Genomic DNA, 18,925 nt, shown 5'->3' on the forward strand with positions numbered 1-18,925 from the left:
CTGATTTCTGTGGTCGTGGCTCTTAAACAGTGACTAGTGGCGTAAAGAAATATTTAAAGCCAAAACAAAAATTCTGTCATTAATGACTCACCCTCGTTCCAAACCCTTAAGATTTTCACTGATCTTCGGACTACAAATAAAGATTTTTAAAGATTTCAGTTTCCACCAAAACTTTGACGTTTCAATCCATATGAATCAGGCGGTTTAATCCAAGTCTTCTGAAGGGACACGGTCGCTTTATAAGATGAACAGATTTAATTTAGGCCAGTTTAAACGAATGAGGTTTGTTCCCACATATCAAGCAAGCACATCAAGTATGGTGAACAGAAGCTCAACCGTGCTTGCTTGACACGTGTCTCTGTAGTAGACTGGGATTAAACCGCCCGATTCACAAGACTTTCTTTCACAAACTTTTTGAACATCAAAATTTTGGAAGGACAGAAATTTCTCAGGTTTCATTAAAATATCTCAATTTGTGTCTCAAGTCTTAAGGGTTTGGAACAATATGATGGTGAGAAAATGAGGACAGAATTAGCATTTTTGGGCATTAGCATAAATTTCTCAGACAGTGTGAAGATTCTTGAAAGATTCTCCCTCTGTGTTCCACACAAGAAGAAGAAATAGCACATAAGTTTTAAACCACATGAGACTAAAAAATATTAACATTAACATAGATTGATAGGGTTTGATGTAATATTTGACCATGTTAAAACAGAAATGTATTCCAATTGATGCAAGAGCCTGAATAAGACATATGCAGAGAGAGAGAGAGAGAGAGAGAGAGAGAGAGAGAGAGAGAGAGAGAAACAGAGGGAGTGACCAGCTGGATTACCATGTAAATACTTGTGAAGATAGGTAGAGTCTGGACGTGTGCCAGGACTCTACAAAGGGCTCCTAACATCTGTTTGACGGCACATTTCTGCTCTGTGTTTGAGCAAGAAAAACACTCTTGCTTGGAATGAGTCGCTTGTACATGATCATGCATAGAGACGGTCGCATGAAAAATAAGCAGCTCTGGAGTAACACAGTCACACGCTGGCTTGAATATTTTAAAGGACACGTTGGCGCTTCCAGGAACACTGTGGAGGAAAACTTTGAAGCCGATCCAGTCTGTTGTTTTTCACAACTCTGAATTTATCTGTTTTACCAGTCATTCCATGAATATTGAACATTCCTTGATGTGAGGCGTTGGTACGCCATGGAAAATGCAGACCTCATAATTTATCAACCTGATTGAAATACACTGTAATCATGAGGCCATCCATTTGAGAGGCTGGTGATCACTTAAATCTGCCAATCAGCTTCAGTGTCTGGTTCAATGTAAGTTCATTCGCTTAAATTTGACATTGAAGGAAATGGGGCAAACCGCAAGTTAGGCAGAGAAAAATTAACCTGCAAACCCAAATTGTTAAGCAGCCATAGCGTATAAAAAGGCTCAAGTGGATAAAAGAGCACGAGTGGTAACAGTGGTCGAGGGGCAGAAATATGCGGGGGGTGAATCCCCCCCCTGTACCTGCAGCATATGAAACTAATTTGTATAACAAATGTTGGTTTTAGACGGCATTCCTCACCCACTGATGGCTCCTCAAGGCCTGGAGAGCCCCATTCGTTAGAGCTTAAGGCAAAGCAAACAAATTAATTAACACTATCTTTACTAGGGATGGCCAAGCCAAGCAAACCCTGAAACACAACACCATTACCTAAATTCGCATGCATCTGTCCATGTCTTCCCTCAGCTCCGGCTCTACGTGCCTCTCGCCCTTGACTGAAGTTTGAGGACCACCTGCATGAAAGAAGAGACCCAGCCTGTTATGTCTCAATGATGGAAAAAAATAACACAGAATCCAGCTCTGCAAACAGCTCATTGCACGGATCATTTTTCTGCACTGGACACAAGAGTAAAATAAGAACAGATGATATCATACGCGGGAACAGAGGTGCTTTCGCTTTGTCTGATTTTAGTCCGATATGGCGTCACCAGCCCAGAGTCGGTGTCAAGAGCGGACCCTCCACAAGACAAAACCAGACCAACATCAGAGCCACTACATCCCAGACCAACACAAGACCACTTGAGACCCAAATCCAGACCAAGACCTTGACCATTAACAGACCTCAACCGACCATTAACAGACCTCCTAACACCCCCCAAAACAAGCCCTGAATGCTGATAAAGTCTTGGCCACTTCTAAAAGGTGTCGATGTTAGTTCTGACATTCCTGCAGAGACAAGCAAATGATTTATATCAATAACTTTAGGGGCCCTATCTTGCACCCAGCGCAATTGACTTTGTACACCGACGCATGTATCATTCCTATTTTGCACCCGCGCAAAGCGGACTTTTCCCTCCTCAGACGCACGTAGGTAAGTTAGGAAATACACTTGCGCTCCCCAGGGCGGTTCAGCGCAAAGAGGAGGCGTGTTCCGGCGCAACCGTTCCTTCATGCTATTTTGCAGGTTTAGAAAACAATTGAGCCACTAACCAGGAAAAAATAGTTTAAAGTCAGTGGCGCGTTGCGCATGTTATTCATATGCTATTTTAAGGGCGCATGCTTGGCCATAATCAATGTAGCGTGTGCACAACGCGCACTTTGATTCTCTCATCTACACAGAAGCAGCAGTTTTCATTTTTGCAAATCATACATTATTACGATAGATAGATAGATGATAGATAGATAGATAGACAGACAATTTATTATAAAAGCATACATCTAGCTTACACATTTACCCAAATTATCATACGCCTGTTTAACCGAAGTTAATTTGGGTGGGTTTCTCCATCCCCAATGTCCCTGACGAGAACGTCTGTCTCCTCGGCTGTGAACCGCTCCTGTTGTGCGCCTGGCAAATCCGCCGTTATAATAGGAATCCGCTTTAGAACAAGCGCGCCTGCTCTTAAAGGGAATGTGAGATGTCGCTCTGATTGGTTTATTTCACGTTACGCCCAAACCACACCTATGAATAATGAAGCTACTTCAGACCAACCCATTTTAGATTTTCGCTGGGCGCAAGAGTCATTTATCCCGCCGGGAAAATAGCAACAGCGCCCAAGACCCGCCCACAAAGTTACTTGCGCTTTGCGCTTGACACTTGCGTTTCAGATCGTTAAAATAGGGCCCTAGATATACAAAGAAGTGCACTCTTATTACCTGTGAAGGGGGAAAAGTGCACCGCGCAATATGGCGGAATAAGTCCCGCCTTCTAAATAAAAGAGCCAATCGGTGATTTATACAGTCATTGCATCTCTGCAGCTGTCATTAGAAGCTCCGTTTGCTATAGAAGCAGTCAGTGTTCTGAGACACACTCCCACTTTATTTGAGCATAAGAAACAACATTTATGAGACAGTTGGGTAACACTTTAGTTTCCTTGTTACACGTGTTACATTTACTGTAGTAATAACTATAAATTATGCATTATTACATGCAGCTAACCCTAAACCAACCCCTATTCTTAATACCCTGTACCCTTACCCTGTAGGAAGTACATGTAGTTTATTATTATTACTTAACACGGACACCTTAACATAAAGTGCAACTGACAGTTGTTGTCAGATTTCAGTCGTGATTTCAAATATGAAATTGAATCGCAAGCTTGGTGAAGCGCTTTGAAGAATTTGATGTTTCCCCATTCAAAGAGAGAGAGGCTGTGACTGAAATAGCTGACCGAGAGGTGTTTCGAAGATGGCCGCCGAGTGAAATGACTTGCCTGAAATGGACTTTGTTTTTATCTAACATGCCGAACAAATAAAAGTTTAATAACATCTGGTGTATTATTCACAAGAGCATTGCGGTGCAACCTATGAGAGCGAGAGCTGCTGAATTGAAAATATCTGAAATGTCAAATCCCAAATGAACAGGTAAGATGCTGCCCCCAATTCAAGGCCTAAATTTGATTAACTTGCAAGGTTTTGGTCTCTGTGGAGAGCGAGCGAGGCGCTGGAGCATGAGCCATGATCTTGAGGTCGTTATCTTCACTATATGTCCCCGGAGCATGTGGGAACATTTTCTACACTCACTCATAAATCAACCAATGTCAACTATAAAATATAGCTGACCAGCAACAGATGTCGTTATAGATTTTTTTTTAAAAGGAAAGGGGGAAAAAATCTCATCTAAATTTTCACTAGTTCAAAATTTTACAGCTAACACCAAGAATGCAACCTGCTGAGTTCTCGCAAATGGTTCCTGTGCCTCAACACTGGATGAGGTGTGCAAGTGAAAACCCATAGACCACCTTCAGTTATCACTCCCTCCAGACTGAAGATGAACTGAGATCTCTCTTACAGGGTTCAGTCACTACTAGCAGGGTTTTTTTACTGTATGTGAGACTGGCACCACTTCTGAGAACTGACTTTTGATGAGCTAATGCATTCTCCATTATGTTTTCGACAGGATACCTAAGATTTGTTGAAAAGAACATTTTGATTTAGGTGGAAATTGAGTGTAAATCAGTGAGAAAAGTATAAGGAATATGTGCTTCATTCAAATAATGCACATGCACCTTTAATGTTTTAAGTGTTATGTATACTGTATGTGTTTCCATATCTATATTACACAATTTAAACATAGATGCTGCAAGAAAGTAAATGTTTTGCTGGGCTAGCTAGTTGTTTTTGGGGTGTACTAGAATATGTTTTCATGCTTGATTTTTTTTAAAACATTATTTTTCACATATTTTATATTATTACAGCTCCTCTCTCCTCAGTCTTGTTGAACGCGTCGTTTTCGAAATTCCCCTTCTTTCGAAATACAAAATGTGCTGTGATTGGTTAGCTGGCCCAGTGTGTGGAAATGTCCCGCCCCTTCATAACTGCGATCTCTACTCAGGTGTAAATATTAACAATGGCGTCAATTTCAAACCATTTCGAGCCGGATTCAGACCCTGACAATGTTAACAAATAAGAGGATTGTGCTGAACGGAGATCTGTGCAAGCACAGTTTTCACAGGACATTTCAGATTATGTTTTTTTGTTGTTGTAATTTTCTTATAGATAGGATGTTATCCACCATTTAATCATATTTGTCGGAATACTATGGTAATACAAAGATTAATAAGGGGCGTTGAACAGTCTTACAAAAGCAAGAGCTTACAAAAGCTACAGTAAAAACTACATCAATACTGTAATGTTAGTTAGCAGGCTAGCGGAGGCAAAGCTTTGCCCTTCGTTTGCATCTATCATAGCAACTACATAAAGATTATATTTGGAACTGTTAATTGAAAACACAACTGCAAATAATACGACATACAAGTTGTGATCCACAAACAACAGATTGTCTCGACAAAATGGGAATGACTCCGTCTTTCGGGAGAAGCTTTTGTGCATTGTACTCTGTCTGTCTGCTGTTCTCTGTAAAGTGTGAAGCGCATAGACAAATGTTGAGGTTATAATGTTCAGGAAGAGTGTTCAAATAAATTTTAGCCTAGTTCGTCAGCCCTAGGATTAACTTTTTCTGGGGTGGAAAAAAACAGTGACAACACTCTTCATCTTCTCTAGCGCAGCTCAACCAGGTCTCGCCAACATTTTTGCGCATTCCGTAGGCGGAGATTATTTAAATGAGGAACATTATGACTTCATAAGATCCGGAAAAAGAGCGTTGTAGTCCAAGCGAACCTTTTGTTGTAGTTCTTGAAAAGTGTATTCTGTTAAATAAAATATTTCCCTTTGGAGTGGACTTAGAGCTTTGTAACCTTGCAGATCTTTTTTATGCTAAAACAAGCAACATTACACACTAACTAAAGTTGAAAAAGTGAAAAAGCAAAACATCTTTAAATTTGTATTTTTGTGTTAGACCACACAATGCATTTTCCACTTTTTTTCATATAAATAAATATTTGTAAGGTATTTAAACTAAGCAGAGGTTAACAAGACATGCAAGAAACTAATTTTACATTTCTCACAACAATAACACCAACAAAAAATATTTTCACCTTTAGATTCAGTGTCTTTTTGAAGATCATGACATAGCAAGTGGCTATTGCTTACCAAAGTGTCCTTTATACAATTCTGACTATCTTAAAAAAAAAAAGTTAAAAATTTTTTTTAAAAAAGGATGGCACAGGTTTCCTGTATATATTAAAAAGTGGGAATTCCTCAGATATAACAATGCTTCAAAACTGTAGTAGCAAATACACTGTAAATTAATCAAATAAAAGACATAGCCATCAATAGTCCTTATGTTGTACCTATTGTATAAACAAACGTACCTATTGTGAAGGAAACACCAAGCTTACATGTAGGATCAACACTGACCTTTAACTATTCAGACATGAAACAGAGAGCACATATTTGACAAGCCCTATCTTTATGAGTGTGTTGGACACATCAGAGATATGTTTTATAGATTTGTGAGGTGCACATTTGCTGGTCGCCTCTGGCAGCACTCAGCACGCATCATCATTTCCTATAAGAACCCATATGAAGTTTGTAGTCATCTGGTGTACTTCTCATTGCTGTTTCATGTGACGCATACATTTCACATTTTATGAAATTCCGCCTGCCATGCATTCCCTGTACCGCTCAGCTTTAATAAAATACGTCATCAAACTTTTCTATTTCTTTGCTCCTTTAATTTCTGCAGGAGATGTCCACCAGCTGGTCTGGAGAGGAGGAGGAGGAAACACCTGCTTACACAGGGAAGGTGGAGAGATGAAATCTATGAAAACCTCAGTCTGAGGCTGCGTGTCAATATCTACAGTGCTGCCTACCTAGACAGCATTTTTTTTGGTATCAGTTGCATGCAGCAACTTCTACATGTAGCGAGTTTACTAATTAGGAATCACAGACATGTACAGCATTTTTTGGATGACACCCCAAAGTTTTGCAGACTCAATATATGCAGCTAAGGTCCAAAAATGATACACACAAATGTGATGCCAAAATTATATTTAGGTAGGCAGTTCTCTAGGTGTTGATACAGCTTTAAAAAAAAATATTTTATTGCCATAAATATTGGTGTACACCAACTTATGATAAAAAAAATAATAAAAAAATCAAGGTTTACTTTATTATGCATACATTTTTTTTTGTTGGAAAAATCATGTAGTATCAAATCTAATAAAAGGATATGTATGTATGTATGTATGAATGTATATATATATTATGCATTTTATTTAAGAAGTGTTATACTGTATAAATGTCTCACTGATTTACATTACAATCAGCATTTTTATTAATGGCCATATAAATATCAGTAACTGCACCAAATTGCATACTTTTGCTCAGTTTGGGCCTCTGGGAAAAAAAAAACAAGATGTTTATTTTTTTCTCCTTGAGTGTGAGCTATTTATTCATATCAAACTAACTCAGAAAGTGCCTGTAATGATAAAAAAATAAATTAAAAAATTAAAAAAATGAAATGAAATGCTGGGTTAGGGTTGTAAGAAATGTTGTACATACCCATAATATTCAATTATGTTGTCTAGGTAGGCAGTTCACTAGGTTTTAAATGTTATGATGCCCCAAACTGCTGGAACCACCTATCATTTTCAAAAATGTTGCAGACACTTAGGTAGGCAGCTCACTGTTACAGGTTGCTGCACGCACCTGTGATACCCACAATAATGTGTAGGTACGCACTTCACTATGCTACAAGTTTCTGCAAGTGCCTGTGATGCCCAGAACTGCGGCACGGCCAGAAATGCAATCTAGAGAGGCAGCAGATGAGAGTTTGAGACGCAGCCTGAACTCCTCTAGTGACTCGCAGTGAGAGAGACTGATCCTCTGTCAGACTCCAGTCACGCAGCTCGTGCTGCGATTAGACCCATAAAACACACAGGCTGTGTCAGAACTTTTCGCACTGAGAGGGTTTGATATTTTGTCACTGATCCTCTCTTTAGGACTGTTTGCGGGCTGGGAGTTATTTTACGCGCACGCACGGACGGACAGACTTCAGACTCGCGTGCGCTCCGACAGACACCCAGCATCAGTTGTGAAAGTCTCAGCAGAAGCTCTCCGTTGACATGCTGAAGGTGAAGCAGCAGGGATGTCATCCAGGCGTGGCTCGGGGAGGATATGGATGTCTATATAAATGACTCGTTCAGTCTGATCACAGATGAAAAGAGCGTCTCTCTCCTCTACGCTCTCTAAACACCCAAACGTTTCCTCGTCATGGCAGAGGTGGCTGGATTTCTCGGGAGCATCGATCTGGATTTGCAGGCTTTTCCAGCATTGGGGAATGTGCCTCTGTCGGATGGTTTGAATGAGAGGTTGGGTCTGATTGAGGGCAGACTGCAGCGCGGATCGCTGACGGATTTTGGCCACCTGAAGGGCATCCTGCGCAGGAGACAGCTCTACTGCCGCACCGGCTTCCAGCTGGAGATATTCCCCAACGGGACGGTACACGGAACCAGACAGGACCACAGCAGATTCGGTGAGAACTCCATCCACCCTTTCATCCGTTCCTCTATTCAGCCATCCGTCAGTCAGCAGTTTTGGGCATCATAGGTGTGTGTTAAAGTTTACCTGGGTCTCTCTGAGAAACTATTGACTTGTCTATTCCGATTTTTAGGGAGAGTCCTGAAGGATTAAAACGTTTTAATTTTTTTTTTATAAATTGCATTGGGCCATCTCAAGCTAAATTAATAAACATTCGGTAACACTTTATTTTACAGTGTCCTTGTTACATATGTTACATGTACCTACCATAGTAATAACAGTAAATTATGCATAATTACATGCAACTAACCCTCAACCAAATCCTAATCCTTCCCAAACCCTATAGTAAGTACATGTAGTTGCTTAATATTACTCAGTACTTAAATATATAATTACACTGTAACAACGACACCTCAAAATAAAGTGAAACCAAACATTCATGCGTTTGGAATGGTAGTCTATGTGCCGATTGACACTTAACAAGGATGAAAGTGTAGCATGACAAGACTTTCTACAAGATCAGGGCACATTAAAATGTTTATTAAGGAAAAAATAATGCTGATATTTACTCACACTGGCTTCTGCTTTATATATATATATATATATATATATATATATATATATATACAGCTATAGTTATAAATACTATAATCTAACCCTATCAAAGACTTTCTGCATTTTTACAATAAAAAAAAACTGTATTTACTTTATTTTTATATCGTTTTTACAAATGAGATTTTGAGAGATTGTCAGGTTTAGCTCACTTCTGTGTACACATGGGCAAAATATGGTTAAGTAGGTATACACACACACACACACACACACACAAATGTACACAAAAATGCCAATAATATAACAATTAAACTTGGATTACACTCATAAAATTTGTCATTAAAGACATTACTTAATTAGTGCCATAACTGCACCTGTTTATAATGTCCAAAAATGCTGCATGTCCCTCCTGATTCAGTGAGCGAATAATCAGCCAATCAGTCAATCAAATGCTGCAGTCATTGTGAAGGAAAGGACAACTCCACCTCATGAGAAATCTTAAAATGAACTGCTTCTTCACTATGAAGTTAAGAACAAACATTTTGAAATGTTAAATTTAGCAGATCTGGCTGTCATGAGTTTTCTGTCATTTTGCATGCACAAGACAAAACTTGTATGCATAACTTGGGCAGAACTCAGCGGAGTAGATTTCAAGTGAAGCTGCAGATCTGCAGTTAGGGGAGTACAAGTAGGACTCTTTCTTTACAATATTGATAATGCTTTGGGGGTCACGCGTCCCATGTCAGAATCTACACCCCATATACAGTGTCCCCTAGAAGTGCTTGAACAGTTAAGGCACACTTAATGTATAGGAATGCCTGAGCATTACATAACAAAATAACCAAGTGTCATTTATATTAAAGACATATAGCACAATAAACCTTTTAGCACGAATCATTAAAAGCAGAAGAAGAGGTTTGTTAGATTTAAAATAATAAAACAGATATAGTGTCGAAAATTTAGATGGAAATTGGTGATTGTGAAACCACTAAAAATCACCAAAACACCAGATAAAAAAAGATTGCAAAAGGACTCAGAAAAGAGCATTTGAGAGCAGATGACACTTTGATATTTGTTTTGGGACCACTGTATATCAGTCCACCTCTAGACGAGAGCAGCATATCTCAGTCTTACACTGGAATTGCCCTCGGCGAACTCCAGCGCAGGGTCAAGGGACGCAGGTGCTCCTCTGCAGTGGAAAACAAGCTCACAGCATGAGGCTGTTTTTCTCCGAAAACGTGTTCAAAGGACCCCGGCCGACGCAGGCACAGACACTACTAATTACAGCACTAATAAATCAGTCAAGGAGTTCTTGGTATTACAATGATAAACAAATGATAGCAGAGCCCAGACACGAGAATTTTTTGCATTGCTGTGATCCGTAATCATTGTGCAGGTGCAGCCCTCGCTTAGAAAACAGGAATAGCTCTAAATTAAAGCATGACCACTGTGGAATCCAGTTGTAATGCTTGTTTTTAGGCCGAGACAAGCTGCTTTACTGGATTGGGTGGTCCGCGGTCATGTTTCTGGCATCCTTCTGGCAAATGCGAGCCGTTTGTCGGTAATGTTGCAAGCTGGCAGTGTCTTTGATTAAACGCATATGAAATGTGCTTCTGCTTAACCCAGCTTCAGAGAGTTTTCTGTGTCGTCGTTTGGCATCCAAATCACAACATACTCGGTCCAGGTGGTGGTAAAAGGCCACAAAGGTGTAGTTTTTGCTTTAGTCTTTAATCAAGAGCGTGTGAACAGCTGGTTTCGGCCAAGATTGGGCTCATATCCTGAAAATTGACACGAAGGCACCGTGGATGCAGATAACTTAAACAATATTGATTTGTATAAGAAAATGTATTTCAAAAGTCAGCAAAATAAAGTGAGATGCTAATCAAATTCAAGCAAGAGCTGCAACAAGCGCCTTAACCAAACATTGCAGAGACTATTGACTTTTGTGTTGTGCACACGCTCTATGATCAAAGTGTTTGAAACAAGACTTTAATTTCCTGTCCTTTAGGTTATTTTTAGATTGTGCCACATTTTTAAGATGGTAGTCTGCTGAAAGCTTACTTGTGAGGTGAGAAAACTGCCATCTTTTAAATACCAAATTCTCAAAGTAGACTCCTTTTACCAGACAAACACAGAATACGGAGAGGAGTTATCAGTTATTCTTGGTGGAAAACAATAAAAGCAAAAACACAAACCAGTCAAATGTGATAGCATAGCTGGTAGCCAGGCCAGGTTGGTTAGGCTGGTGTGCTTTGGTGGTTAAAGAGGGGGTTTGGACATTTGTCAGCTCGTCAGACTGAGAGACCAGTTGGCTAACCAGCTAACCACCAGCTTGGCCAGCGGCTACAACTTGCGAACCACCTTAGGCTGGTTTAAGTTGGGAAAAGCTCTCTGAAACATCTTGCTTAAAAGACTCTCACATATACAGCACCGTTGACGTACAGCTGTGCTGCAGTTGTGAAGGTGTCTGGTCAATGTCTGACGAGTGTTGTTGTCTGGCAGGTATTCTGGAGTTTATCAGTCTGGCCGTCGGGCTGGTGAGCATACGAGGCGTGGATGCTGGTCTTTATCTGGGGATGAATGAGAAAGGTGAACTCTATGGGTCGGTAAGTCAAACCCCTGTAGTGCTCACACACACTCCAAACAACATCCACCAACAGAAGGTTCTGCTCTATGAAGTGTTTCAATAGGAATGCAGTCAAAGCTGGAATGAGGAGCGAACGACAACCCACCCACCAGCTCATAGTCTGTTCCCCATATGATGTAGATGTACAATAAAAAAAAACACTTAACCAGACAAAACAAGCAGTGTTTCCACTGCCCTGACCTCTGATCAGTGGGTAACAGCGAGGTCTGTAGCCCGTGTGGCTCACCTTGTTTTTTGTCTTTGTAACTTTCCACATAAGAACAAGCTCTCAGACAGAGCGTTCAATCTCAGAGAAGAAAAACTGCCTCTTCATTTCGCTCCATACTTAAAATATTTACATATTTTCCAGGAACACATGAAGCGTGTAACGTATACACACCCACATATCGTGGATATACGAGCTGAGAGCTCTTGGTCTCTTGCATATCTGCGTGTTGCGTGAGGACCACGCTCTTCTCTGCTGGAGTGCTGATTGTAACGGAGACCAGGAGATAAAAGCATGTAGCGGGATTTGACTGACTTTTTGCATGCTTGCATAGAGAACCATATATAGGAAAATGCGCCTGGCCTCCCCCTCTGCAGACTTTGCCATGCATGCGGGAGAAACAAGCTATCAGATTTCCAGAGACAATAATCCGGGGCCCCAGTAAGTTTCTGTGGACCCTAAGTTAAAACAAACCTATTTAAAGCAAGAAGAGATGACTTCACATGTAATGCGATAACATCCCATTAAATCAGACTGTAAATGAATGTCAGCATGCAATCGCACGGCAAATCACCTGAAGACTCAGGCCTAGGTTTACTGCACAGATTTAAATGCAGGTCCATTTCTGTTGCAGTAAGATCAAGTAGACAGTTAGAATTAAAGGAGTAGTTCACTTCAGAATTAAAATTTCCTGATTATTTCCTCACCCCCACGTTATCCAATATGTTCATGTCTTTCTTTCTTCAGTCGAAAAAAAATTTAATTTGAGGAAAACATTCCATGATTTTTTTTTCCCATATAGTGGACTTCAACAGGAACCAACGGGTTGAAGGTCTGATTTGCAGTTTCAATGCAGTGCAAGACGAGCATTTGTGGTTAAAAAGTATATCGATTTAATTTTTTTTTTGAAAATGACTGATGGTTTGGCTAGATAAGTCTCTTATTCCTCGGCTGGGATCGTGTGGAGCCTTTAAAGCTGCACTGAAACTGCAATTTGGACCTTCGAACCGCTGGACCGCATTGAAGTCACTATATGGAGAAAAATCCTGGAATGTTTTCCTCAAAAACCTTAATTTGTTTTCGACTGAAGAAAGAAAGACATGAACATCTCGGATGACGTGGGGGTGAGTAAATTATCAGGAAGTTTTAATTCTGAAGTGACCTACTCCTTTAAGACATTTGGTAATCCCGTGCATGGAGCAATATTTACTCCAATTTGCTTTACTTCTAAAATTAAGCAGCCATATATTCATTATTTTTTTTTACCTTAGGAAAAAATAAATAAATTCTTATTCTATTCGCATGGCCAACTGTTTAAACGATTTAACAGAACTTTTAAAGTTGACTTTATCTTAAAAACGAATTTTAAATGTATTGTCTTGACACCAAGACTTGAACCTGGCCCATTCCATGACTGTTCTTTGGCAGGAAACATGATGTAGCCCCAGTGTCTTCTATTGTTCTCGGCAGTGTAGTCAGCCAGCAAATGTTCACCTGCTTAACCCGAAGTCATTGCTCATGGAGTTCTGTCAGTGGTGTAGTAGTAGCAGCCCACACAGACTCTCTCAAGCTGCCGTGTTTGTGCGAGAGAGCTTGTTGCATCATGGGGGAAGCAGACAAAAAGGTTTGCAGTTTTGAAGAATGATTTTGGGTGTAAACTGCAAAGCTTGCCCATAATGACTTTCCCTTCTCTGGTGCAGCGAGCACCTGCCGTCTGGCCTCAAGATAGTTTCCACTCCACACATTTTGCGATGGTGACAAGGGTAAACTGTGCACTGTGAGAAAGAAACAGTACCACGTCTTCACACCCTCATGCTTTCCAGCGCATCTGGAGGTCTGGAAATGGGAGGTGCATTTTAGTTCTTAAACATGTGGTCAAATGCACTTACACTGGTCTCTTGATGGACAGAGCATGGATTTCCAGCTAGATATCACACCATAGGATGTTTTGGTTAGGATATTCTTGATTGAGTCAGGGCAGAAAAACAATTTTCCATTTAATTTCACATCTTAAACCTTGTCTCTAAAAGTTTTTGTTGCACAGGGGTGTCCAATCCTGCTCCTTGAAGAAACCATCCTTCCTGCAGTGTTTAGCTTCAACTTGCTGCCTGAAAGTTTCTAGTAATCCTGAAGGTCTTGATTAGTTGGTTGAGGTGTGTTTAATTGGGGTTGAAGCTAAACTCTGCAGCCAGGTGGCCCTTTAGGACTGGACACCACTGGTTTAGGCTAAGCTTATTTATCATGGATCTTTTCAATAATGCTACTAGAGTTGTCAAAAAGTACCTACTTTGGTACCAAGTCGGTATTGAAATTTAAAAATTGTGATGCTTTGAGCGCTGTTGAGTAGAATCGTCAACACCTCTGATTGGCCATTGTGTTCACGTGCTCATCGGATTTGTCTGTGATTGGCTACAATGATCAGCACTTCAAAAACATGTTGTAAATATACATCAATGACGCTCTTCACCGAGCGCTTACACAGATACAGACCGGAGCGTTTGAAAGCAGGCGTCTATCAGTGGACCGGTCCTGTGATAGACGCCTGCTTGTGCTTTCAAACACTCCCGTTCCCGCTTTCAAAACACTTTCAAACCCTTCCGTGCGTTGATCATTGTAGCCAATCACAGACGAATCCGACGAGCGCGTAAACACAACGGCCAATCAGAGGTGTTTATGATTCCGCTCAACAGCGCTCAAAGCGTCACAATTTTTAAATTTCAATACCGACTTGGTACCGAAGTCGGTTCTTTTTGACAACACTAAATGCCACTGTAAATGACCATATCCAGATAATCGAAACAATGTTTTTGTCTCTTTCTGGCTGCCTTGCAGAAGAAGCTGACAGCAGAGTGTGTGTTCCGTGAGCAATTCGAGGAGAACTGGTACAACACATATGCATCTACACTCTACAAGCACGCGGACACTGGGAGATACTATTACGTGGCTCTGAACAAGGACGGCTCGCCTCGAGAAGGCGGCAGGACTAAAAAGCATCAGAAGTTGACTCACTTCCTGCCCAGACCTGTTGAAATCGAGAAGATACCCCAAGCTTACAGAGACTTGTTCCAGCACAGGTGACCAGAGCATCCATCAGAGTTGCTGTGTTGGAGAGGTGTAGCAGAGTTGCTTGATGGGAAACACGGATTCTGTAGAACATTAAGAAATACAAGACCCTACTTCTCTCGCCTCACAGCTGTTTATATTTGGGTTCTGGTCCAAAATGAGGAGGCCCTCTCCAATGGTGATTGAGATAAACAGTACGTGTGTGTCCTGGATGGCTCCGTTTCCTCTTCTTAATGGGTTTTAAACCACAGAGAAGAGGGAACATTCCTGCATCCAAAGCTGGTGCCAAAAGATGTCTTGAGGAAGAGGTGTTGACTTCAGGGCCTCATCACGTGTCATACAATCGACCTTTCTTCAGACAGTCATTGTGTGAGCCACACTTTTTGTAAAGTGAACCACATTTTGGCCATTTTCTCACTGGAAAAAAACTATGGTCCAAAACTAAATTTATTGAGCAACTGAGCATAGGAAGTAAAACCCCCTGTGACTGTAAAGATAAAACTCAACATGCCAATTCTGGTGACCCTGGGGCGGATCTCATGTTGAAAGGTCATGACGCAGCACTTAGCAAGAAGATGGACACGGGGAGTTACCCCGACTTTCCTGTAGGACGAATGCAAAGCAAGAGCTTTTCAAATTAAATATACCTTTAAGGGCACTTAAAAGGAGAAAGACGCTTTGAAGAACAATGACCAGCTTCTACTGAAACTAATTTTGAACAGATAAATTGTGAGATTGAGGAAAATAACTATTAAGGCTTAATAATAATGGAAACAAACACCATTTTCTTAATGTAAAACATTAGAGGCTTAAATAGATCATTCTGTCTGCTTCTTTTGAAGCTTCGGGAGATGTCAAACCTTACACATTTTGTAGAAACAGCAAACACAACTAACCACTTTCAAAGCAAGCGGAGGAAATGTATGGTGCTTCGGTAGAGGCTTTGGTCATTTGACAAAGAGTGACTTATAATGTTCAGGTTGTCAGGAACATTACTAAAATGTAAGTGAAAGACATGTAAATATGGACAAACCTATTTATAAGATGTACAATATATTTATTTTCAACATATAAAGTATAATTATAAATCTATATATAAATCTATTTATTTATTTCAAAGGCTCTATTTTGTAATGAACTTGAAGTTATTGGAACTGTAGATTCTACTGAAATATACAGAAGGGCTCAACCATTTGATCTGAATGACTGACAATAAAATTGTCCTGCTATTGTTTATTGTCATTGACCATATTTGCAAGGATTCTCTGTACCAATTAAAATCTGAGAAACACTGAGCTGATTGAGTTTGACTTCTATGATAGTTTAGCTTCAGTTAAGCATTAAGCTACCGTTATAGCTTGAACGGTCGCTTTTCTCACAGTCTTAAGGCACTGAAGGCAGTGAGATCACTAGTTATTTAAGTCAACATGATACGGCATTCACCAACCATTGTACTTCTATCTATTATGTCATCTATTTTGCAAGTAAAACTGTGTGTGGCATTTCATCAGAGGAGGAGCAAGTTATGTTTTGATGAAAGATTACAAAGACAAACATGTTGTCAAGTAGGTAAAGTGAATTCTGATTTCATGTCGTCTTTCAAAGTACAACAAATTTGATACCTTCTTTCGGAAAATCTTCATGTCAGGGGTGTTCAGCACACTAGCGGGAGTCGATCAATCTGTGAAATGTTGTTTATCTAGTGCAGCGTAAATTCCAGAACATCACAGCAGCATTCACAGAATAATCCAGCTCTCCAGAGACGTGGATGTTAGCTGATGATGTAAAAAGACAGCTCTTGGCTCAGGAAACCTGTGGGAAAGTTCTCCCTAAGCAGTCTGTAGAGGCATAAATCAACGCCCTACAGAAAGCGAAACAATACAAGAGAATGTGTTGCATTGGTGGGCGTCAAACCTGTTCAAAAGTCGGCACCACAGCAATATTAATGATAACGTACCTAGAACCATTGTTTTTTTTTTGTATTACTAATATGATGCTTTGTAAATCACAGCAACACAAAACTCCCAAGGTGATTGACTCCCATGAAGATTTGGACCAGCACTGATGGACTCTATAGGGTTTCAGTCAACCCTTATAATCAGAAATGAACAATTTGGATGGAACAATCCAGATTTACAAACATTCACAACCCCACCCATCACCGATGCCTGACAACATCCTTGGCTCAGCTCCGTTCAGATGATCAATTGTTAGCCTTGCTGCCAACACGCTCTAATACTTTCAGATACGAAGTGTATGCTGCATATTCATGTGAACGGAAGGAGGTTTTCACATTGGGGGACAGATGAGGGAACAGCTGCCCGCATGGTGCTGCAAAGTTAGCCGAGTGGTAATCTGGGCATACCAAGGATGGGATCAACATTTCAACATCTGCAATAGTTGTAATGTTTCTCTTTTGGCAGCTTTCTGCAAGCTGTGAATGCAAGCTCCCCTCGGGAGGGAGACGTGGGCTTGAGGGGGCGAATGGAAAAGAGGGGGGAGAAAAACCCTGGCTGCTAAAGAAATGAAAATAATAGCAAGCAGTAGAAAAGACACAGCAGATGAAAGACTGAAGGGGTAGATTGGGGTGTACGAGAGGCGATGGATTCTCAGGGTGTGAAAACAGCCGTCTAGAGAAAGCACATCTGAAATGTGCTATTGTGCTCATGGACATGAAGTCCTCATCTGTTTACTCATTTACAGAAAATATTTTACTGTCAACTGCATTGCTGCAATCATGGGACGGGTGTGGCACATTTGAACACGCATGAACATCTAGTGCAGGGCTCCTCCTCTCAAACTCACCTGCCTGTAACCGTCTAGTAATCCCGAAGACCTCGATCAGCTTGTTCAGGTGTTTAATTTGGGTTGGACATAAACTCTGCAGGACCGCAATTAAAGAGCCCAGGTCTAGCCAGTATACATCTGTCCCCAAAAGAAGTTCCTTTACGTTGCTTAAAACCAATGTCTAAAATTCAAGGTGGCCAATATACTGTGTGTGTATATAGTATGTGTGTGTTAATTTTGATTATTACCACCCCAGCAACTAGTTTCCCAATTTTGCAGTCAATCCAGTGACAGCTGCTACTACTGGCAATGTGTCTTGCATATATATATATACACACACACACACTTTGGGCTGCTATACGTTAGCTGTCCGCCATATTGGGACGGTCAAATCCAGTCTATGACACTCAAGAGCAAGTTGACTGTGCATCTGCAACACACACACATTTACATGTATGAATATCTATATAGACAGACATTGAGATGATTTTCACAGCATTTAGTTTATCAGTTCATCAGCTCGGTGGTTTTTACAGCCATAGGCTGCACAATGCAGAGACATTTACAATGAACATTTATTGATTTGTTAGTGTGAGTGAAGAACAGTCTCATGTTAACTGTTCCAAGATGGCAGATACATTTGACGTGTCTGGAGCGGTCAAAATTCTCAATATTGCTGAAATTCAATATTAAAATCTAATATAAATGTAAAAATAACATAAAATTCTCATATAAAAGTTTTAAATGTTGATGTCCCCCTGTACTCAATCATTGTATCCCTTAAAAACGCATCTTTGATCACCAAAATAACTTTCCTGTAAAAAAAAAAAATGCATGCCTTAAAATAGCTTGAATGTAACTCGACACCCTTGCTTCATTTAGTATAAGTGATCCATAAATATGCAAATGAGCCCCGCCTCCACTCACTCATATAGGCTCATCTACAAGTCGATGTATAAATGGTAAAGTGTGTTATGTATCGCTCTCTTCAACGCTGGACACACAACTAATGTCACACAAACTATGTTCTCATTCACCATCTCAGTGGACAAAGGCATATAGTTCATAACATAATCTACACCATATACATAACTCACCTGTTATATTGCTAAATGTACCTGATTTTTCATACAGTATCATCAGAAAAATGTATCGGGATAACCTGGCATCTCTCGAGACTCCTCTGCTAGTTCGCTGTTAATGATATGCTAAAGCCCGCCGGCACGTTGATCTGATTGGTTACAAGGTAGTTTGTGACGTCAGAAACACCAGCGATTTCAAACCGTGTGTTTGAGACTG

The 18,925-nt window shown here is 40.4% G+C and overlaps 1 protein-coding gene across 1 annotated transcript; it reads left to right on the top strand.

The window, feature by feature from the left end:
• The first annotated feature begins 7,580 nt into the window (after window positions 1-7,580).
• On the top strand, window positions 7,581-16,134 carry fgf16 (fibroblast growth factor 16). The gene is made up of 3 exons (XM_082177819.1): window positions 7,581-8,367; window positions 11,427-11,530; window positions 14,609-16,134. Exons 1-3 carry the CDS (start codon window positions 8,106-8,108, stop codon window positions 14,852-14,854), a joined length of 612 nt encoding a protein of 203 aa, XP_082033945.1. The 5' UTR covers window positions 7,581-8,105; the 3' UTR covers window positions 14,855-16,134.
• The last annotated feature ends 2,791 nt before the right edge of the window (window positions 16,135-18,925 follow it).

Source organism: Leuciscus leuciscus, assembly GCF_965113295.1.
Source record: "Leuciscus leuciscus genome assembly, chromosome: 8".
NCBI classification, from domain to species: domain Eukaryota; kingdom Metazoa; phylum Chordata; class Actinopteri; order Cypriniformes; family Leuciscidae; genus Leuciscus; species Leuciscus leuciscus.